We start from the raw sequence: 24,202 nt of genomic DNA on the forward strand, positions 1-24,202 counted from the left end.
GGTAACATTCTAACAAATCCTCTGAAGAAAGACATAAAAGTGTGTCGCGATTCTGCACACAATGTGAGGTCATAATTTTGGAATATAGGCTCATGTCAAAGTTATGTCAAATTATGAATGAAGGGTTTCTCTATAATATTATAGACCTTATAGATTTTTGTATGAATTTTCTTGGATTTAATAATTTAATTATACATTTTTAATGTAAATGATTAAATGTTTGGAGGTGAACGCATTAATCACCAAAATAAATATGCCTCGTAAAATTGGATTCTTATAGTTTTCTGTTATTTTTAGGTATTATATTTACTAGTAATGATCAGTAATGTCCTGTTGGATTTCGAGTAGCAGAGGCGAGTTGAAGCATCCTCAATATGTTACAATATGCTGCCACCTTGAGGTCGTGATATAGAACTACAGCGGTTGTGCCATTTTCACCAGAAGAAACATCCTATTAATGTGAAGTACACAACTAGTCGCGGTTATATTTTATTAGCCAACAATCTCTTCTGTCTCGAGGAAAGATACAAGTCACAAGGCTTTCAAACATTACAATCTCTTTCTTTATTACAAGCAAATGTACATGTTCTTGCTGTTAATAGCTACAGAAAAAACTGGCAAAAATCCACATATCTACAGATATCAATCTTTTAAAAACTTTATACAAAATGAGCCCAAACTGTACATGAATATTACTACATACTGTATATGCTGCAAAGTGTACAGTAGTATACATATATATATAATAAATGTATGAGCAACATCACGCTTTGTGCAGATAAAACAAAAAGCAATAGATATTTCGTTAATCTGAATAGGCTGGCACAGATGAAGCCCCACTAGAGCCTTCAGTTATAGCAGTAGACATCTAATCATCAAATATTTGGTCACACCTGCTTTAAAAACAGTGTGTATTTCATCTTCCTATAGTCAGTGTGAGCAATGACCATGCACATGATCTTAAAAACTACCTCAAACATATTTAAAATCATCTATAAAAAACAAAACAAAAAAACAACAACGACAAACTGTTAAAGCTATTTATTTTTTTCAAACTTTCATGAAGTTGATTTCTCCCATGACCTTAAATTTGGTTGTTGTTTTTTAAAACAGAACAGTAACATTCTAACTCTCAGAACATTCCAAGAAGTTCTCTTCATCCTCTAGATACAAAAGTAGCAAAAGACTCTTTTTTTTCTTCACGATATACAAAATACCTATTTCATATAGCCTTTTTTTAGACAGACAGAATACAGTGTTCGCCAGTGCCTGAACGCACCCCTGAGGCAGACAGCGTTCAGTGATCAAATTATTCTTATATTACAGGAAATCGTTCTGATTCAAAACAACAGTATGCCAGAAACGAGAAGAAAACACATTTGTGAAGGGACATTTGTTCTGGAACCAGCTGTGGTAGTTTGTAGTCGGCATTTGCGGCTATCCAATTTTTGTTTAGTGCACAATAGTGGCTTTTTTTTCTTTTTTGTTACATTCAGGAAGCCAGAGATAGTGTAATAGTGAACACAACAGGAAATACAGTGAAATGCAAAATAAAAATACAGTTAAAAAACACATAATGCATTAATGTACCCCTATATTAGTCTTGGCTACTTCAAATCATAGCACATTCTTGTTTAGTTTCAGATTCGCCAGCATTGATTCGCACTTAGATGTGCATCACTTGGACTGGACTGGAAGTTTGAACAGAAGTTATAAAGAGTGGTTTATATAAATAAGAATATGACTCATAAATGCTTGATAAAGCTCAGTGGTTGGTCCATCACTTCGGCATGCAAAGTTCAGACTTCGATGATCAATAAAATAGACAGTGTTTGACTTTTTTAGACAGACTTTACATTCATACAAATGAAATACACTTTTGGACCACAAACAAAGTTATTCAGTTGACGTATTAGATCATTTTTTTATGCACTCATCCATCCACTCAGCCTTTGTAAACCTCGACATCAATATACTGTATATAGTCTATATTTAGATATAATGTGTGCATGAAAAAGGACATTCGGTTACTATTCTGTGACTTTTCATCAACTTTGTTCAAAAATAATCCTTACACCCTTTAACAAACTAGCTATACCCATAATGCAATTCTTTAATCTGACATTCTCTGTTGCAGGCCAACTGACGGGCAGTTAAAACACACGTGTGTGCAACGCATGACTGTACATTGAGGTTAAGAAGCACCAGAAGGCACCTATACTCACAAGGAACTTGGGAGTAACCATCAAAACAGTGACCTTGATGGTCTTTGACATCACGTTCTTTTCCTCTCTTTAATGGATGATGGTTAAAATGGTGAAATGGGCGACCGGCCTCATCATGAGAACAGAATGACAGGGTGAGAGAAGGAAACTCGTCCCAGGAAAGAAGTCGAGACGGAGAAGAGATGATGCTCCAGGAAAGCAAAACTACATTCAAGAATCGACGCAAGCAAAAACAAAACAAGAAAAACAAGCATGGAATGTGAAGGACAGCAGGGAAAGAGGCTCGTGGTTTTGATGACCAAACACGTTGATTTTTTGCTTCAGTTCCATATCCGTCTCATTCGTGTTACAACGCAACTGGAATTTAATCCGAATTGCATTCAAACTGAATTCAAATTCAACTCAAATCAACGCGAATCTGAATTCCCCGACTCGACGGAGATGGACCTGAACGCACTTCACAAGATTGTTATGATAATGAAAGCACATTTCCTGGGATTCGTTTTAAACGGCTCGTCCTGCACACTAGAGAGGAGCCGTTTCTCTGAATGTAGTGCCCCAGATAGGCCATCTGTTACCCTGACCTTGATCGGACTGTTAGTTTAATGAGCTGTTTGTGAACAGTCGCACGTGCTAATTACATCTGACTTATTTATATCAGAGAATCATAAATGAGTAATGTGCAACAAAGAAAGTGATGGCAACCCAGCACAGGGCTCCAGCAGTTCCATTAATACAGACAAGAGGCTTTAGGGAACAGTCGAAATGGATGTTACAATCATAAAAATACAGACAAAAAAAGGTCTTTTGTACTTTGTGAACGCACAAAGACGTCCACGCCAACAGAAATGTTACATTTCATTGTTTTGTTTCCCCCCTCAGGAGCCCTGGGCTGTGTGTTGGCGGCACTGGAAGATGTCGAACACTACATTTATCGCTCTCCATCCTCAGCTGGTGCAATGTCAACTTAAGGCAGTGTGGTGGGATTCTTGGGAATGCCATCAAACACCTTCCCTCCTTTTCTCTTTAAGCATAAGGCAACTAACACACATTTATATACTCCGTATTCGACTTGGTTAACAACCTTTGGTTCCAAACTGTGGTGTGAAAGATGGGAAACATTAACATTAAGGCAGAGCAGTTGAGCTAAGATGGCTAGCGTAGCCTTTAGAGTTGTATATCTGGTTCTACTCTAAAAAACAACAACAACAACAACAACTAAAGGACTGGTTAACAGGGAACTAGAGAATTGTAAAGCAAATCGTCAAGCAGCTGGACAGAGTAACTGGTTGTCATGATGACACAGCGTCAATGGTTTTAAAAACTTTGGAAGAGTAGAATGCGAGTGGATGTCCACCTTTTTGAAAGGTAAAGGGTGAAACATAATGACAGTCCAGTTACAATTTGTCTTTTCATAGTTGTTCTAACAAAGGCCTACACACACACACACACACACACACACACACACACACACACCTAGTTCACTCTAGTACAGTGCAGCAGCAGAAATGGCCAAATTCAGCCACTTACAATGCAATCGGACAAAGACAATCGCAGCCTATGGAGTGTTCCTCCATAACAGGTTTGCACAAAAGCAACACCAGTTTGTTCTATAAAAAAGTAGGACGAGAAAAGAGAAGGAGCACGGGATAAAAAAAGGGAAGGGGAGACGACAGAGAACAAAGAAAAGAAGAAGAAAAAAAACAGGACAGTCAGTTTTAAGAGCATCCGAGGCCATTTTAACTGTCATCCACAATCATATTCAGTGGTTGCGTTTGAGATGGAAAGATTTGTGCTACTACTGCCCAGTGTTGTTTTCAAGTAATTTTTCACATGAAGGATTACAAGGGTAGGTGAGCGAACACGTAAACCCACAGTGTAAAGGAAACACGCTCTCACGTACACACACACACAAAAATCAAGGTAAATAGGTCCCAAGGCCACTTAGCGCAGTACGCAACACTTGCAGATGGTGCGGCCAATCATGTTTGGCCTTCCTCCAGCTCCAAAAACTAACGCAGCACCACTACCGCCCATTAGCGTTCACCACAAGAGACAATTTCAGTGCTTTTGCTTCAGATAAAGGGTGACAAGTCAAGATTGGTCTCCCAATAGTGTCCCAATCTTGACCCTGGGATAAGCGAGGCCGAATTGGATTAGATAACCAGACCGTTTCTTTTAGAGAGACTATCATACGGACGTCTCTGGACCCGGTGTGCTGTAGGCGTAAGCTGCCCCAGAGAATCTTGGGTTCTCTCCTATGCGGAGAAAGGAGCTGAAGGTGCAGTAGTCAGGCCTGCCGCCCCAGTAGGTACACATGAGTTTTTTGGGAGGGGAGGAGTCAGACCTGCGGTGCGTGTGGTTCTGGCTTTCGTTGGCCCGTCTGTCATGTTTCCGCGCAGGTGGAGCATGGAGGGAGGACAGGGGGGTGAACTCGGACAGGTGGCCCTTATACAACTTATCAGCATCCTGGAGAAAAGAACGAGGGAACAGAGAGAGAAAGAGAGTGAATTAGCAGATTGCATCATATACAAGCATGTAAATGCAGGCATTGGTCACACCACAAGCTGAAACAACACAAATCCAAAGCCCCAGCAAGAAGCAGTGCAAAAAAATACAAAAGATTATACTTCACAAGATCACGTATCGGATGTTTACCACATGCACAAGCCCAGTCCTAGAAGATGCAAAACTGATCGATTGAGGTGTTGTAAGATAAAAACTGCTGGGGAAAAAAAGCTAAGGCCAGTGAAAAAGTTGTTTTAACATGAAATATATTTACAGTAACGTTCAAAGTTTGGGGTCGGTATATTTTTTTTGAAAGAAGTCTCTTTTGCTCACCAAGGCAGTTATTTGATCAAAAATACTGAAAAAACAGTAATACTATTACGTATTACTACAATTTAAAATAATTGTTTCCATTTTAATATATTTTAAACGTGCAACTAATTCCTGTGCTGGTAAAACTGAATTTAATTTTCTTTTTCATAATTACATGTTTTTTGAAGAACAAATCCACCCCAAAAAACATGTAGTGTTGAAAATTATTAATTATCATAATGCATCATTACTGTAATTATTAATTATCATAATGCATCATTACTGTAATTATTAATTATCATAATGCATCATTACTGTAATTATTAATTACATTAATGCATCATAACAGTTCACTTTTGATCCAAGGTCATTACAATTCTCATTACTGTAATACTGTGAAAAAATGTGCAGAAAAAATTACAGTAATAGTTTTGATTTATGTATTTTTGATCATTACAGATGTTTTTTTTTTTTTGCAACTTCACAGAATGCAAAAAAAACTGAATGGTGCCAAAACAGGCTTTATATTATTTAAGCAAAATATAATTTCTTGTTTCTTTGTTTTGAGAAAAAAGTGAGATTCGCTCAGTAACAGAAATGATCATAAGCATGTTCTAGGAATGGACATTTAGAAATATGTGCAAATAATATTTTTTCAATAGACAAGTAAAAATACACATGCAAGCCAGAGTGTTAGATGTTAAACTGTATGTCAAGTCTGCTGTGTGTATTTGTGTGCGTGTCAGAGCCCGTAGTCCCCATGTCCTGTTAGCGGCATATACAGTACCGCACACCTTCAATCTGAAGCTTTAAAACCAAACCAAACCAGTCAGTAGGTTTCACACCAAACAACAGACCCACACAGGTGCAGCAAGGCTTTTTAATCCCGAGTGCTTTCACTGGAGGATTCTACAATTCTCAGATTGATTCTAGAACCGCACACTTCATCTGAGAACTCTAGAGCTCCACTCGGGTCGAGTGCGGATTAGTTCTCTCTGGCTTTAGTCTTCAACTTCACGTTCTCTTTACCATAGAGTCGCTAGGCCTCAGTGGTGTTCTGAACCCCATCTAGCAGTGAATCATGAATGTTTGTCTCAACCCTTTCAAAGATCCTGTCAGCCCTCATTCTCTGTGAAACATCACACACACACACAAACAGACTCAAATGTGGCATAACAGACCCATGTGCAGAATATTTGTTTTGACACTGAAGTACAGCAGCAGAAAACGCATTTCAGATCTGCAACGTAAAATACACATACGCAAACATAAACGTGCACGTTTCATGCATGCAAACACGTAGAGTGACGGAACATAAAGCTTGGAACGTAAGGGTTCTGTGACGGATGCTATTGGCATGTCGGGTGGCTCGTGATCCTCACTGATACACACACGCACATGCAGAGACGGTGTGTAGGTTCACCTCCGCCTCAGAAACTGACACTGCTGGAGGTCTGGGAGAGCATAAAGATGGTGGACTGCTCGGCAGTGAGACACTGACGCTTTGTCTGCCGTTACCACAGGTCACAGGCCAAGGGTTAAACACACAGGGAAGGGGGGAGGTCAAGCATCAGAGAGAAAAAGAGAGATGGAAGAGGAATAAAAACAGAAAGGGTTTAGAGAGGTTAACAACCGGACCGATCCGCAGAGATTAATAAAGGAACTTCAGCGTGCATATTTCACTTTTTTTCCCCTTGCAGAATTATTAGTAAAACTTTAAAATAAGGTTCAACTTATTAACCAGTTTTGATATTGTTAGTTAAAACTATTAAAAATATATATTTTTTAAATTTAAATTGAAAAACTTAAAGTACTGAAATTACTGTTAAATATAATATAATTAAGTTAAATATAAAGACTAATAAAAAAAAATGGCAAACTTAAACTACTAAACAAACTAAAATATAAAAATAAAAATGTATTTAAATTATGAATAAATATTATAATATCTAAATAATACTAAAACAACAGTCGATTACAGTACATCCATTCATTAAGCATCATGAAATAACAATCTTTACAGCTTTTATTCAAGCATTTATCTATCTAAAATGTATTTATTCATGTTCCTTCATAATACATTGATTTTCATTTAATCATGTATAAAATTTGAAAGAATATAATTAAAACAATAGAAAAATGGATTTACATTAAGCAAGATTGATAAATGTGTTTATTTGTTAGTCCATGAAGGCATTAAACGAGATCATTTACTCACGCTCTAGTTGTTCCAAACCTTCATGAGTTTCTGAAGATATTTTGAAGAATGTCTATAACCAAAAAGTTGACTTCCATAGTATTTTTTTTTTCATATTATGGAAGTCATCAACTGTTTGATTATCGACATTTTTCAAAATATCTTCTTTTGTGTTCAACAGCAGAAAGAAACTCGTACAGGTTTAGAACAATTTGAGGATGAGTACATTTTTGGCTTTAACTAATGTAAACAATTTGAACCTTACGTAAAGTGTTCCTGAAGTATCATATTCTACAGTTAGATCCTAAAGTCATTTCCCGAAGGATAAAATCTTGTTTATAAATTATATTACATTTGATTTTTTTGCTGTTTATCCTGTCAAACTTAGAAATGTGTCACATTATGGACGGCTCATGTTGGCGTTAATGTGGCAGTAACATTAGCGCACTGGAAAATTCTAGAGATTAATAGGGAAGGTGAGTGAGAGGAAAAACATGGGTTAAACCAGTGGTAAGGCAGTTTATCACACACACACACACACGTTAAATTTCCTTCTGAAATTTCTCAACATAGTATGCTGACATACTATGTGTGCCAACACAGTAAAATACACAGATAGACCCAATAACAGACCCAATGACACCATTGAATGGCTTAAAGAGTCATCCAACGTAAAGAAGAGAATCGTGAACTGCATCCAGAATTCACTTACATCAAGCACACTGGGAAGCAGTCCGATGCAAGTGTAAATCTGAAGACCAGTTAGTAGCCATTATCACAAACTATTGAGCTGGTTCAGATCAACAATCATTTGGTTGAAAATAACTCATATGTTTCTTAAATGGCTGTATTGATGCAGAAGAAATGGCTCTTAGTTGGGGTAGACACTGTTTTAGGTAGATTTTGAAGTTGATGTGAATGAAAACAAAGCTGTTATGGATAGTGGAATCAGTTCAATACACTTCATCTTAACTCTTTCCCCGCCAGCTTTAAAAAGAAAAAGTTGCCAGCCACTGCCAGCGTTTTTGATCATTTTGCAAAAATTTCATTGACCCCGGAATATTTTGTTTATAATATAAACTGACGCATATGGATATTTGCTTCAAGTGATAGGCTTGGTGAGTGAAATTATATTTGTATTATCTTTCTGTATATGTCTAATTTTCTTTCGATTTTCTGTCTAAAAGTGACCAAAAAGACATTTAACTCCAGCTCACCATCGGTGTCGCCAAACTGCTCCATCTCCAAAACGTTCGTACGCATGGGTCAGAGTGCAGGTGCGCATTTTTCCCCGTCAAGTTTGTTTTTATAAATCACAACTTATGCGTCGTACGCTCTTTTTCATGGCCTGTTTTGTGCGTACGCAACGGTTATAAATGAGGCCCCGGATCCGGAGATTCAGTGCTGTTTCAGAACATGCCTAATAGCGCCCCCTACCGTATAACAGTAAAAACACGGAAAGCCCGAAAATTTCCATCAATGGCGGGGAAAGAGTTAAACAAATTAATTCAGCTACAAACTACAAAATTGATTAACTGATGATATCTTTACAGTGGAACTGAATCAACACTGAACTGACTTCACTATTTTCTTTAAGAGCTGCTGTGAACTCTGTCTGCATAATTTCCCTGTTATCACTGTAAAGCTGCTTTGAAACAATCTGTATTGTATAAAGCGCTATATAAATAAAGATGACTTGACAAACCATCCCGAAAACATAGGTTGTGGAAATTACAGGACGTGGGGCTTTAAACAATAATAAAAAAATATATATATGTCCATCCCTCACAACTTTGTTTTCATTTGCAGTCAATTAAACATGGCATCTACCCAAACTAATAATCATGGTATATAATATATATATATATATATTTTTTTTAAACAGCTGTCTATTACTGCAATGAAACATAGACTTAAACTAGCAGTATCCTTGCATCTCGACGCACATGTAGATGCTGGTGTCGTACCTGTATTCTCTCTGTGGTGGTGGGCCATAGAGCTCTACACAGCACTTTCTTCACCACATCAGGCAGCAAACTGACTATAATCAGCAGAATTATACTGAGCCATGCAGGACCGCTGGACAACATCTGCATGAACACATAGTACATCCTCTGATAGTTCAGAAAAGGCCTATAAAGAACAGAAAGACAGCAGATAAATCACGTTCGATTCAAATAGATTTGATTTTGTAGTAAGTGTACAGTATATTTAGGCAGGCCGTACCAAATGATGCCTCCCCACAGGAGGGAGAAGATGACGTAGAAAAGCAGTGACCCCCATATGACAAAGTGGTTGATCCACGTCCAGTAATGTGTGTCCAGGGCAAGCTGAAGCATGAAGACACAGTGAGAAATAGGAAGATAAAGACGGTTAAGTTGACGCCAACTGGCAACAGCTAAGATCATAACACGTGCGTCCGATGTATTACCTTTAGCGTGACCGTGAACACGAGGATAGTGAATACAAGTGTCCCAAAGGTCCAGTTTCCAAACATCTGGAACAGAAATATTGAAAAAAGGCAAAAAGAGATTGACACTGATGTATAAACAGCCATGTGATGTTAAAACAGCTCACCCTCTTGTCGGCATACAAACAAACACGCCATACACTGCAGTTACGCATGTTAAAAGCTTATGTGCCTTCATTTGAACAATTTAGCACTTGGTAGAAAACGACTTGTTTGAATTATCCAGTATAAATGTATTAATAATAAAAACGTTTCTTCAGTTTCTTCATAAAGGAATTTTGGGCCAATACTGAGTTTACCAAAAGAGTATGCAAGAAATATTATATATAGGAATAGCTGAATAAGGAATATTAGATTTTAACGAGGTTTTAAAATGGCACAAGATACTTTTAAAAAAAGAAAGAAAGATGCAACATAACAGGAAGAGGTGTTTACCTGAATCATGTATACAAACATGTACAATGTACAAAAATAAATAAAGGTAATTACCCGATTTAATTCTTTTATGTAGGAATTTATATAATTATTATTATATATACAATATATTAGAAGTAGAACATCTGTAAACCCTATAGAAAGTAATAAATGTACCTAATAATTATATTTATCTATATCTCTAGTCCATCTCTCAACTAAACTTCTGCATTAATACAGCATTCTCAGAAGCATAACATATATACACAGGACACTCATCAAATGTTCCTTTTAAAAAATCTGTCGTGAATAATTTGCAAGAAATAGTAGCATTATATCGTTATATTTTAATGGTGCTGTAAATTGAAAGCATTTCGGTGTCATCCTATATTGTTTTACAGAGATTATTAATGATGTCTGGAACTCGCTGAACTCAAATGAATTTTATATCTGATCTATAAAAGCTTCATAAATAAATAGTGAGCTTAGATAGTCCCTTAAAATGTTATAATGGAACCAGCATTGGCACTTAGGCTCAATAAACATCAGCTCGGGTGCGGTAAGCCTTTCCATGTGATAGTTTTTTTCTCTTTTTTTGGGAGGATTTGTTCCCTCATTGTTTACAGTCTTGGCAAATGGTTGAATTTAGACACAATGGATATCTCTTCTAGAACCTTCCTCTGTCTGCGGACCGGCCACGCTGTTGATGACACTATGCAAAACAACATCGACACTATAATGAAAGCTCTTTATAAAATTACTCGCTGTTAACCTTTAAAAATAATAATAATAATCACAATCAAAATCAACAAGCCATAGCAAAACACGAGCAGGTCAAAGACTGTACAGCACCAAATGGTTTTAGTGAACAATACAATGTTGATGAGTAACCAGTTAAAACAAAAAAACACACAATAGAAAAATGTATTAACTTACCTTGATGAGCAATCAAAATTAAATGTAGTTAAAAAAACACTTGTCAAGGGCAAATGATATTTAAGGATGTTGCGAGGTTTGTTTTCTTTTTTAATCTGTTAATAATGAAATCTGATCATGTTAGAGTATCTGCCACTCTCCACGAATAGGGTCAATAAGGTCTTTTATTTCGTTCATCTTATTCAACAAATGGTCAGTGAAACGAGGTTGAACATGAACATCAGGAGGTTGAACTAAGTTGTGTCTGAGATATTTTATTTTCTGTTCATTTTATACAAGGTTTGCGATTTTTACAACCCTGTCATTGTAATTAAGTGACGTTTAAAACCATTATTGGTGCAATTTTGCACATTTTCTATGAGCTATACACATCACAATTATTAATTTCTGTTAACTTCACTGTAAAGTTAAGTTAGCTCAGGTCAATTAAATAATATTAACAGATACAACTTTTAATTTAAAAAACGTATTAGTACATTTTAAAATGAACAGACTAAGATAAACCAATTTTTTATCATTAGTTTGTTCATTAATATAGTTATCTAATGTTAACAATTGGAACCTTGTAAAGTATTACCATTATTTTTTACAATAAAGACATTATGAAATGTCAAATGCTTTAAATCTAATAAAAAAATATCCTAAAAATAATATTTGAACCTCCGATTGATTTATAAAAGCGAACGCGACACCGAAGCGTACCCTATTTGTGGAACAACCTTCTAATTAAAAGTTTCTGAATATATTCCCTTCCACTCCACATGTGCCGAATGAAGCGAAATGCTTAATCCACGTTTCCTCTTGTTCATTCATTTGCCCTTGCAGTGAGGCATGAGAGGATGGACATGTATCCTACGGGCCGATGAGGATGAGTGTGACAACACCCCTCCAACCCGGGTGTTTGCCAAAAAAACAAACAGTCGCAACGTGACACACGGGGCGAACACAAACTCCTACTCCATCACAAGATGATAGACAGAGGAAGATGGACGGGGGGAGGGGGAGGTGGGGGGCTCGCTACTCTATACCTACGGTGCCTGGTCCTCGGTTCAGGGGACACTGGGATGTCGTACGGTACTGTTTGAAAGCTACGATGGCAGTGAACGGTTGGTGTTAGTAGACACTATGTGAGTGGGGGTGGCTTTAGGATGAGGGGAGGGGCTGAGGAGGGAAACAGTAAAACTAAAACTAAAAATAGGATGAGAAACAGATAGGGACAGGCTTACCATCTGTGTGTTGGTGGCCATTAGCTGAGGAAAGGAAGAGAAGCAGAAAAGAAAAGAAAGGCAAAAGGGGGGGGGGGGGGGTAGGTAAAAGGAGGAAAGAGAGAGGGGAGAGATATAGAAAGAGAGAGAAAGAAGAAAAACGAAAGAAAAGAAGGAGAGGGAGGGGACAGGGAGCAAGAAAGTAAAGAAACAAATTAGGATGTTATAACTTAAAGTAAATCAAACAGGTAAAAAAAAGCAATCCAAAAAGGTTACTATGATTTAACTTAATGGCACAGAGAAAGATGTCTGATCTGACTGATTAACCAGCATGCTTTGTGTCGCATCAATGAATGGAGAAGCACCTGTAATGACTTCAAACATACGCAGAGGAGGACAGACAAAAGTCTGCAAGCTGGATCAAGACATCAGTTAAACCACAAATATCCACTTTAACTCACTCGACAAGCATCGGCCACCCATTCAATCTGTATGCGACTTTTAATTGACTGAGAACAAAACGAACTAAAGGAAAAAAAACAGCTGGTTAAGTCCATTAAACAAAACACACACAGGAAAAAAACGTAGGAAGAAAAGCATGGTTTAGACGGTGACTGCGTTACCTGTCCGTTGCTGGTGAAGGTTGTGTTGTCGAAAAGGAAGAAAGCACCAAAGAAGAAGACCATGGCATCAAACACCCCCAGAAATGTCCAGTAGATGAAGGTGGACCACCTCAGGAGGGAGTTCTTGGCAATATCTCTGTAGACATACAAATATATATATTCAAAGACTGTATAAAGTATACATTAATCGTTAAAAGATCGGTGAATCATTAAAACATCTCGATTCCTGAATGACACCAATTCTCCAGTGTCTATTAAACCTATTGTTATTTCTGTTACGAACATTCATATTATCACAGACAAACTGGGATAAAAGTTTAATGATGTCGATGGAAGCGTAAATCACCTTTTGAAAGTAACTTGCGCTTTTTTTTATGTGTATCTTTGCATTTCCATCCAGTTTTTTTATGTCCTTGATGGCTACGAGTGCTGCACTGTGTGTCAGTAGCAAACACTGTGTATAATGTATATACTGAATAAGCAATGCAGAGGAATAAGAGGGAACATTTTTTGCAGTGTCAGGACATTTGTTGATAAAACGTAGAGTGGTTCTTACAGTATTTCTGCCCAGTGCTGTGTGTAAATTGAGTTTAGTGCAAATATGTTTTCCAAAAGCTGATTGAACGGTCCAATTATTGCAGACTTGTATTTGGTGGCAGTGTGTTCGTGTGATTAAGTGAGAATACCTGGAGGCTTACAATCAGGAAAAACATTTATTAAAGAGGAAAATATAGAGAGCGAGATTGAGCGAGATTGGGCTACATCAGGCGGTTCATTAGATCCAAAAATGACGCAAGGAAAATAAAAGTTGTAAAAAACATATTTAATAGTTAAACCATCCAAATGTACCAGTGCTGTGCCGTCACTATGACGTGCATTAGTTTATGATGTACATGTGTTTTTATGCCTTGCAAACAAAGTTTGCTGATTAAATATCTTACCACAGCAACATAACAAAACTACTACAAAACTTTTTGATAATGTAGTAGTTTTGTTATGTTGCTGTGGTTTTGTTATGTTACACACACACACACACACACACACACACACACACACACACACACACACACACACACACACACACACACACACACACACACACACACACACACACACACACACACACACACACACACACACACACACACACACACACACACACACACACACACACACACACACAAAATGTATAATTTTGAACTACTGGTCCAACTGGGTCAGCCAGAAAAGCATAATAATACATATAAATAATAATAAAAGTCCCATGCCTTCATCATTTACTTTTTGCAATTTCAAATGCATTTACTATGTATACATTTTATTTTATGATTTTATTATTTTCTTGTCCTAGACCCAGAGTTTCAAATAACTGAAAAGCATATAACAATAATATTAATCATATAATTAATAATATAACAATAAAAATAAAATACTGTAATAAAAATAGTGCCAGTTTGTCTCTGGGAAAAAGGTGACAACAAATGTCAGGCTATGAAACAATGTGTGTTATGAGCCAACAGTCATGCAAAAAGGAGGCCAAGGTTGATATAAATAGCCAGCATGTAGACAGGGATTTATCAGTAGGTCTCAAAGAGGGAACCAGAAATAGAAGATCGTGAACGCGCTGCTCCCAAAAACCTCCCCGCACACGTGATGAGATGCATCACGTTACGCATCATATCAGACAAAAAAACCCTCTAAATTAACCACATACTTCTTGTTTTTGGGTGAACTATCATTTTATGATTCTTATTGTTAGTTAAATGATAATTATTGCCTGACACAGGAGTGTTTTGTCAGAATATTCCTCACCTGTATAGAGAGGGGTCCCGTTTGAGGATGTCCATGTTGATGTGCTGCTCCATCAGACTGTAGAGGAGGATGGGTAACGAGGTGAAGCTGATATTGTACAGGGTCAGATATGCCGTGTCGTACAGTGGCTGCAGAGGGAACAATAATTGTTACTGTAAATGTACAGTGGAAGTGCAAAAGAGAAATGTGTTTTTTTTTAAACTATATTTGCACTTTCATGTTGCAGGTGTTGATTTACAAACAGATTAATACTTTTCTATTTTTGTTATATCAAGGTCATTAAGTTTTTTCCCATGCTTCCATCATTTAGCTTTTTACTATGAATATATTATTTTATTTTGATTATATTTTTACTCTTTTTCCCAGACCCAGGATTTTAATTTTAAAATCTTAAAAGCATCGTAATATTTTTAAAGTTAAACTTCTGTTCAAAAGTTTGGGGTCAGTAAGATTTTGTAATGTTTTTAAAAGTCTCTTATGTTTATGTTTACCAAGGCAAAAACAAACAAACAAACAAAAAAAAGTTATATTTAAATATATCGTAAAATGTCATTTATTCCTGTGATGCAAAGCTGAATTTTCAGCATCATTACTCCAGTCTTCAGTGTCACACGATCCTTTAGAAATCATTCTAATATTCTGATTTGCTGCTCGAGAAACATATCTGATTATTATCAATGTTAAAAATGATTGTGCTGCTTATTATTTTGTGGAAAAATTTACATTTTAGAAAGTTATTTGAAATCGATATCTTTTTATAACGACATAGAAGTCTTTATTGTAACTTTTGATCAAATTATTGTATCCTTGCTGAATAAAAGTACTAATTAATCAAATTAATAATAAAAAATAGCAGTAAATATAAGTTGCAATCTTCAAATTATTTCATTTTAAGAAATGCTACCTATGAAATAACTCTAAGCAAAAGAAAAGATTCTGAAATTTGATGTCCATAAATGTTTAAACTATCATTCCCACCACCAAAATGTCCACCGCAGAGCGAGAAGTTTATTTTCTAAAGGCGCATAATTGAAGAAAATACAAAGACAGAATGTTCTTTTTCAAAAGTAGTCTAACAGTATAAAAGTGACCTTTGAGATATGCGTTTACCTGCTGAGAGAAGCCACAGAAGAACTGATAGAGAAACTGAGGGAAGATGAAGCACACGTTCTGTGGAGAGAAAACAGACCCTCAGTGCCTGATGAACTAAACTGGTTTGTGTGTGTGTGTGTGTGTGAAATCAGTTATATGCTATAAATAGTGCTGCATTGAGTTGCATTTTCAACAAGATTGTTTAGTGGGTTATTCAGAACTCCTGGGGAAAAAGTAGCAACCTTTTTTTCCATGTTTACAACTGCAGGCGATGTGGTTTGTGTTCGTGTTGTGTCAGCTGGTGATCATCAGCTATTTTGCTTGTGATTATCTTACTGTGTCTACACATTTTGTTAGTTTGGGTTCACCTTGTAGAAGAAGTACTGGACCAGCTCAGCGATTCTGATGTAATAGTAGTGCCCGTGAACCAGGAGCATCTTCTTCAGGTGTTTGAACTTGGTAATTGCATAGTCGCTGTTACGGGCCGCCTGCCGCCCCTCTTTACCCATGATCCCTAGAGGCAGAATAACCAGTCAGTGGGCATGTAACATACTGTTGAACACAAGTCTATCAGAGAGGACTGGAGAAGAGTTAATATCTAAAACGACTCAATTTTGCATGCAAGCATGAAATCACCTATGCCCACGTGAGCTTCCAGAATCATGCTGACGTCATTGGCTCCGTCCCCGATGGCCAGCGTGATGGGGTGCTCTTTTGATGCTTTAATCATTTTAACAATCTGAAAGAACAGATTTATTTCCACAGGTTAAATCAGAACAACTGAGAGATTAGATTATTAATCAGGGTTTTTTGGCTGAGGAGACGGGATAATATTATACTCATCATCAGCTATCTACGCTTTCTCATTCGAAACGACTAAAATATCAGTTCGGCTTTTAGTACACATTGATTACACTGGATTTTATTGTGTGCTTGAGGTCAGTAATGGTCTTGTAATACTGTGAGTTCTCTCACTTCTTGGCTTTACGGTCTCTGGTTTTCCCAGCAGAGTGACTGACAGGTTTAGCGTGCAGTAAATTAGAAAGAGAAATAGACCAGAGTCTCTTTTGATTGCGTCGTCTAACTCACAGACTGAGAGATTACAATAAGGGAACAAGGGCAACCGTTCTCTGGCAGGTGGCTGTGTATGTGTGTGTGTGTGTGTGGGGGTCAGGTTTTGTCCTCATTGTGGGGACCAAATGTTCCCAAATTGATACCAAGGCCTAAAATCATCCATAGTCACTGAAAATGGCTTCATAAACAAACTAAATAACGTTTGAATGAAACTGTCTTTATGAGGGAGTCATTGAGTTATTCACTGAATCGATTTGTTCAAAACACTGATTCATTCAGGATTTAATGAGGGAGTCATTGAATTATTCACTGAATCGATTTGTTCAAAACACCGATTCATTCAGGATTTAATGAGGGAGTCATTGAATTATTCACTGAATCGATTTGTTCAAAACACCGATTCATTCAGGATTTAATGAGGGAGTCATTGAGTTATTCACTGAATCGATTTGTTCAAAACACTGATTCATTCAGGATTTAATAAGTCAGGGGTTCTCTCTCTCTCAACTTTCCAGCAGAGCTCAACCACACCTGAACAAGCTAATAAAGGTCTTCAGGACTACTAGAAAGTTTAATCAGGGTTGGAGATAAACTCAGCAAGAAAGTAGATCTCAAGAGTTGAGAACCCCCTGAAATAGTCACTAGCTATGTTTCCATTACCTTGTTTTTATGCGCATTTTGAAGTATCGCATCAGAAACGAGTGATGGAAACGGCAAATTTATGAAAAAAAATCCCTTAATTTGCAAAATACGTTTTTATGCTGGCTTGAGGTGGTTTTTAACTTGTGCGAAAAATAGTTAATGCGAATAATGGGAGATGGAAACGTATTTGCCGAATAAATTCTGATGTGGCGAACGTTAAACCCAAGTGACTAATCGGCTGTTTCTGCAGATGGTGTTTTATTTACCGTTGGTTACCAGGTTACCAATACCACCGTCATCTGCTCGAACAACTTGATGGAAACGCACCTAATTTGCATTTGTTTTTTTGTTAGTTTTGTTTTTGCGAACTTTCAAAGATTTGCTTTACGTTTGGATGGAAACCCAGCTACTTAATAATCATTTGCTAAACCGATTTATTCAAAAACTCAGATTTGTTAAGGAACGGCACTACTGTTTGTTGCTTGGAAACGTTAATTCTTTGCATGGATGAGTTTTCATCATAAAGTAACTGCCAATATGTATTGTGTCTAAAATGTAAGTTACTTAGTATTAACTTTTATTGAACTGTTGTTCATGAATATATTCTTACAATAGAAAGACACATAAAAACATTTATTACAACGATTCCAGTAATATTAGTAATTTTTGAAACTGGAGACATACAGTATATGACAAAGAGTTTCCTGTGATCCTTTACAAGTGATGTTATAAAATGATCTGATGCACTACCATTTAAACATGTAGGGTCAGCAAGATTTTGTTTTCTTTCAAATAAATTAATACTTTTTTTCAGCAAGCACGCATTAAATTGATCAAAAGTGACCGTAAAGACATTTATAATTTTACTAAAGTTTTCCATTTCAAATACATGCTGAACTTCTTTAGAAACTTTCTATTCATCAAAGAATCCTGTATCCCAGTTTCCACAAAAATATCAAACAGCACAACTGTTTCCAACATTGATGATAATAATAAGAAATGTTTCCTGAGCAGCAAATCATCATATTAGAATGATTTCTGAAGGATCATGTGACACTGAAGACTGGAGTAATGATGCTGAAAATTCAGCTTTGCTTTACACAAATAAATGACATTACGTTATTTTAAATTGTAATAATATTTTATAATATTAGTGCTTTTACTCTATGTTTGATCAAATAAATGCAGCCTTGGTGAGACTTGCCGAACCTTTGAACAGTAGTGTACACTCTTAGTGTCTGAAGTGCTGCATTACCTGTGCTTTCTGTAAGGGTGCCATGCGGCAGCAGAGAACAGCACTGCAGTTCCTGCAGATTTCCAGGAAAATTTCCTTGTAGTTCCCTCCGCTGCTGTTTCCTTCCTGTGTTGGCTTCAGTACAGCTGACAGTGTTGCCCCATCGATTATCAGACCATAGTCTTGGCAATCACCTGAGAGCCTGTGTGGACGAAACATGTGTGTGAAGGTGTCTGTGTGTAAACATGAGGGCATGTACACATTTCCACTGAACCCACCCTGAGAAAGTGTCCCTGGTCATGCTGCCATGGTGTCTCAGGACAGTCCTGCTCAGATCGAACAGGACGTCATGGAGACTCTGCTCTTCTGTCCGCTTGGTTGTCAGTTCCAGGATCTGTGTATTGCGATGGAACAACTTGCTAGCATAGCATGTGGCTGCTGCCGTCTCCATTTTGTCCCCTGTGAGAACCCAAACCTTCATACCAGCCTTGTGCAAGGACTCGATGGTGTCGGCCGCTTTATCCTGCAGCCTGAAACATAAAATAAGAACTTTTTTTAAGCATTTCATGTACATGATTAGCATGATTAGCACAATGCTGGTATAATGAGCAAGTTGAGGTGCTGATATAAACAAACCTTCGCTAGCTCTGCCTTAAACATGCTAATGAACCTCGCAACTGTTGACATCCACTAATGTTTCCTTTCTAATGTACGTCTATCTAAGTCCTGAATTCTACATACAGAATTCGACAGTTTTTAATCAGGTTCCTGTGTAATTTGATGATTTACACTACCAATCAATTGTTTGGGGGCAGTAAGATTTTTTAAGAAATTAATACTTTTATTAATGTATTAAATTGATTAAAACAAAACGGTACAGACTTTTAAACGGTTACAAAAGTATTTCAAATGAATGCTGTTCATTTGTTCTGTTCTTTCTATTCTTCAAAGAATCCTAGAAAGAATGCATCATTGTTTCCGCAGAAACATTAACCATCACAACCATTTTCAGCATTGATAATAATAATAAATGTTTCCTGAGCAGCAAATCAGCATATTAGAAGGATTTCTGAAGGATCACAGGATTTTTTTTGCATTTTTAAAATACAAAACTGTTATTTTAACAATGTTACTTCACAATATTTACAGTTTTTACTGTATTTTAGGTCAAGTAAATGCAGCCTTGGTGAGCATAAGAGACTTCTTTCAAAAACATTACAAAAATCGTATTGATCCTAAACGTTTGAACTGCATTGTAAAAACAACCAGCAGATACAATTATTTCCATTATATGTCACTATTACGTCAAGCTCACAGAAGAATAATATTCATAAAAAGAATCTCCAATTTAGTTAAATCAGACAAATTCTGTAAAGCTTGAAATTCACTTTTTAAAAACAAATCTAGTGAACCTGTCAAACATTGACATAAATAGTATCCAAAGTACTGCATAAAATATCCAAAGTGACAATTATGCAATTGTTGCTTTGACAGCCCAATTGTTTTAACTGTAAGGCAGCAGCAGCACAATTTTGGCACAGTATGTACTGTAGCAATCCTGTGTGCTTTATTCTTTGCGCAGTGCTGGAGTGAAAGTTAATGGACAGTGCTCTGCATGGCTCGGAGGTCTCATACGGCAGTGTGATGTCTCAGCCCACTTCACTCAGTAATTAAGCAGCCCAGCAGTCCGGATTCACAGTGCCACACCGCTGCCAGATCATTAAGACTGCACCTCACTCACAGCCCAGCCATGCAGGGACCAGTGACATTCTCACAGAGACTCCCGGGAAGACATTCTATTACACTCCTTATTAAACATTCACATTTCACTCAGCGGCATTCTATTGAAGTCAAACAAATTCCAACATTCTAAATAATTCATAACATTCCTTCTTACTTCCCCAACATTATATTTGGCTCCATAAGAATCTAAAACGTTGGCTTAAAGTCTACATGAAATTTGTTTTATGAAAGAAGTCTTTTATGCTTACCTAGACTGCATTAATTGCAAACTAACCGTGCTGCTTATTATTTTTGTGGAAACCATGATACATTTTTCAGGATTCTTTGATGAACAGAACGTTCAAACTAACAACATTTATTTGAAATAGAATTCTTTTGTAACACGCAGCGACATGATTCCATTCATTTCAACGGAGAGCTGGCGATTCCCGGCGACGCAAGCGATAGTGACCATTGGCGACATTGGCGTGTCCAGTGACGTGACAAAGTTGAGATATGTTTAACTTTATGCAAATGAAGAGAAACTTTTAGGGGCGACAACCAATAGGAGTAATGGAGGTAAAGTTATTTTAGAGGTCAGCAACTTTCCAATAATTTATGAATCTGATATGTCTCTGTGTATATATTTTGGTACTCGCTGTTTCTCGTTCATCTTTAATATTAAGCATTTTGTGTACCAGTTGCATTTATTTTTATTATTTCCCCTCCCAAATCGTTGTTTTTAGCGGCAAGAACACTGATTCGGTGGAATAACATCCGCGAATGTCACAGTAGTGGAAACGCCCACTAGCGACCTCACCACCAGCCACAGCACCAAAGTCACTGACTGTGTGCAAGCAGAATTATTGAGCATGATTCCTGCACTTTATTGTGAAACACAAACAAACATTTGTCTTCATAATAATATGCTCCACCTCTGAAATGACTTTCCTTTTCAAATGATGTCACCTAGGCCAAGTGGGCGGGTAAAATGGACAAATAGCCATTAAAGGCATCGGTTATCTAATGCAGCCTTTCTAAAATCTTAGCAATAGTTAACAGTAATTTAATGTCGGTTAACATTTATGTAACATTAATTATATCCCCTCTACACTCCACTGCAGTCTTACATTCAAGTCAGGCTCTATTCTCGTACTGAACACCCACTTTTCTCTATGAAATCCAATTCCGGTCCTTTTTTTCTTCTTGTTGAATATTCTGTTTCAATCATAAACACATTTCATAAGGTGAGGCCACATTTACATATGTTCTGCGAAATTAACCAATCATTTCAACAGAAATCTATGCAAATGCGAATTTCGCATGTGGGCGAAAGATTTCCTTGCGCAGACTTTGCAACGGGTTCAAGTTGATCACATGAACTTTCAGTTTGAAAGTGACTTTTGTATCAGTTGTGCTTCATATATCGCTACACAATGGAAATTTGGGAAAGGAAAAGGCGTGGTCACTAATGTTTGCATTTGCCGTTTCAGTTGAGCAAGAATGTTTCTTGCATATTGTTTTTTTCAATCCTGTTACAAACAGCCAGTGATGACTTATCAAATTAGCTTTGTGAATTTTTGACTATAACACATCATCTTGAGTGACCTCTTGAAGACACAAACAGGCTGGTGCCTACGGGGCAGTGATTGCATCTAATTAACACCGCCTGACAAAATAAGTTCCCGTCCAGTAATCACTATTTGTTTGCTCTGTCATATTCATTAAGGCGGTCGACATGGATTGATGTGTTTATTTATAACGTTGGGTTGGACGGCCTCCATAAGTGCATAAGCCAAAACAGTGGTTCATCAGATCCGCGTCTGCCGGCCCCCGATTGATTCAAGAGGGGGTCTAATTACGTTAGCTGCTCATTATCAGGACACTGGAGCCTAATGGATGGACTCTATTGATTGCCTGTGCAATTAACGTTAACTCACACTGGACCGCGGGTGGTCACGTGCGCTTCAACTGGACGCCGGACCTGTAACTCTCCCACCCAGATATTGGGCCAATTGGAACCTTGGCATTCAGCCAGTTAAAAATCTAATACTGCTAATGCACATCTATGATCAATTTTAGTTTGGGAAAATGTACAACGATTCTTGTTTACTTAGGGAAATGCATGACTCACTTTATTGAAAACGCAAGGTTATTATTAACATGCTGATGTTTTTACTTGGCAACATAAACACTGGAAAGCAATATCGGACTTGCTCAGAAATGCATCAGACGTCATGGTTCCATATATCCCGACACTATGGATTTTTTGATGGTGCAGTGGGTTGGAGCAAGAGGGAATGGGAGCGTAATCTGCATATTTAGATCATATAGATGAACGACTTAAAGCCTGATTCTCTATAGCGACTCCGGTGTAGTTACAAAGTGTTGTCAGTTTCTGGGAATGTACACTGGGGTTTAAAACTCTTAGACCACAGTGAAAATCTGGGATTCAAAAACTAATTTAAACCTTAAAGTAAACAGAAAATATTTGATTCTGGGCTATTTTTAGGCTACTAACTAATGTTATTGCTTCCACTGAAACACAAGATTCTCTTTGGATCATTCTCAAATCATGCTGGAGAACAATACTGAGAATTTTTCTTCCCAATTTTCCCTCAAATTATAATGCGCACTTGATAATTTGTTGATAAAAGCACATTTTCAAATGATGCTGGATAACAATACAAAGAATTGTTTCAAGTAAACATTTCACTCAATTTGTTATGCAAATACGATCAACAAACAATCTATTTAACTACAAAATGCTAAATAAAACCAGTTCCACTGGTGGGTTGACATTTGTATCTTAGTGGCAGAGTTATTTGTATTTGCATTCTGGATTTGATAAGGGAATACTGAACATGAAATGAATTGGGTTCCTGTCAGCTTCTGTTAATTTGTAAACTTTAAAATCGAAACTTTGATTCACAATTTTTAAACAAGTCAATCAAACTTAGGAGCCGGTGATTCACCTATCTTCCACAGCAGTGGCTCCCAGCAGGATGAAATCCTTTTCGATGACATCATAAGCTTCAGCCAGTTTCTTGTCACGCTCCTGCAGAGCTAGTTTAGCGCTGTTGAGGAGACGGCACGTTTTCTCATACTCCTCATGAGTCAGCTTCTTATAAGCCACACAGAGAGTCCGTAAACCCTCCTACAAGGGGAAGATTTGAAACAAGTTGTCAGCTTAGCCTCCCAGGATTTGAAACAAGTTGTCAGCTTAGCCTACCAGGTCCATTCATTTGCAAAAAGAGCCAAAATTCAACACCAGAATTCATTCTTTGTCCCAAAAACAGCATTAATCTTAGATATAACTAAATATAGGTTTACATAACATAAATGGAAAGAACAATATCAATGCAAAGAGAAATTAAATGTTGACATTATTTATTCACACTTGTATTGTTCCAAATTTGTGACTTTCTTTCTTCTGTGGAAAAACAATGATATTTTGCAGAGTGCTCACGCTGCTCTTTTCCATAGAATCAATTACCGGTATGTGTTGACCACAAGCTGTCAAGCTCCAAAAAGGCCAATATTCAAAATAAAATTGTACTTTTTATGTTTTTTTGTTGTTGTCTTTTTTGAAACTTGACTGGCTTTAGGTGTATGCAAAAGAGCAGCATTAACATTCAGAATTTTCCATGTAAGAAAGAAAGTCATAAGGGCTTTTAACACTGGACTTTACCCCGGCTTACCGTCCTTCTAAACTCTAGGTTTTCACGTTCCACGC

General features: G+C 37.2%; 1 protein-coding gene across 5 annotated transcripts in view; it reads right to left on the bottom strand.

Annotated features, from left to right (window-relative positions):
* Positions 1–543: 543 nt before the first annotated feature.
* atp11a (ATPase phospholipid transporting 11A) overlaps positions 544–24,202 on the bottom strand; it is a 69,061-nt gene continuing 45,402 nt past the window's right edge. Inside the window, exons 18-32 of one of the 5 annotated variants that reach the window (XM_079615864.1) lie at positions 23,442–23,623; positions 19,023–19,274; positions 18,766–18,946; positions 16,431–16,533; positions 16,163–16,308; positions 15,813–15,872; positions 14,703–14,830; positions 12,891–13,026; positions 12,289–12,312; positions 9,674–9,739; positions 9,469–9,572; positions 9,210–9,375; positions 4,573–4,694; positions 3,756–3,835; positions 544–2,429 (exon numbers count right to left, since the gene is read on the bottom strand). In XM_079615864.1, coding sequence (XP_079471990.1) covers positions 3,784–3,835; positions 4,573–4,694; positions 9,210–9,375; positions 9,469–9,572; positions 9,674–9,739; positions 12,289–12,312; positions 12,891–13,026; positions 14,703–14,830; positions 15,813–15,872; positions 16,163–16,308; positions 16,431–16,533; positions 18,766–18,946; positions 19,023–19,274; positions 23,442–23,623 — 1,722 coding nt within the window. In that variant the 3' untranslated portion in view covers positions 544–2,429; positions 3,756–3,783. Of the gene's footprint in view, positions 2,430–3,315; positions 4,695–6,074; positions 6,175–9,209; positions 9,376–9,468; positions 9,573–9,673; positions 9,740–12,288; positions 12,313–12,890; positions 13,027–14,702; positions 14,831–15,812; positions 15,873–16,162; positions 16,309–16,430; positions 16,534–18,765; positions 18,947–19,022; positions 19,275–23,441; positions 23,624–24,202 lie in introns of those variants that run through there. The other 4 variants (XM_079615863.1, XM_079615865.1, XM_079615861.1 and 1 more) reach the window with 4 other exon arrangements.

Source organism: Phoxinus phoxinus (assembly GCF_949152265.1).
Source record: "Phoxinus phoxinus genome assembly, chromosome: 6".
In the NCBI taxonomy this organism is placed as follows: Eukaryota; Metazoa; Chordata; class Actinopteri; order Cypriniformes; family Leuciscidae; genus Phoxinus; species Phoxinus phoxinus.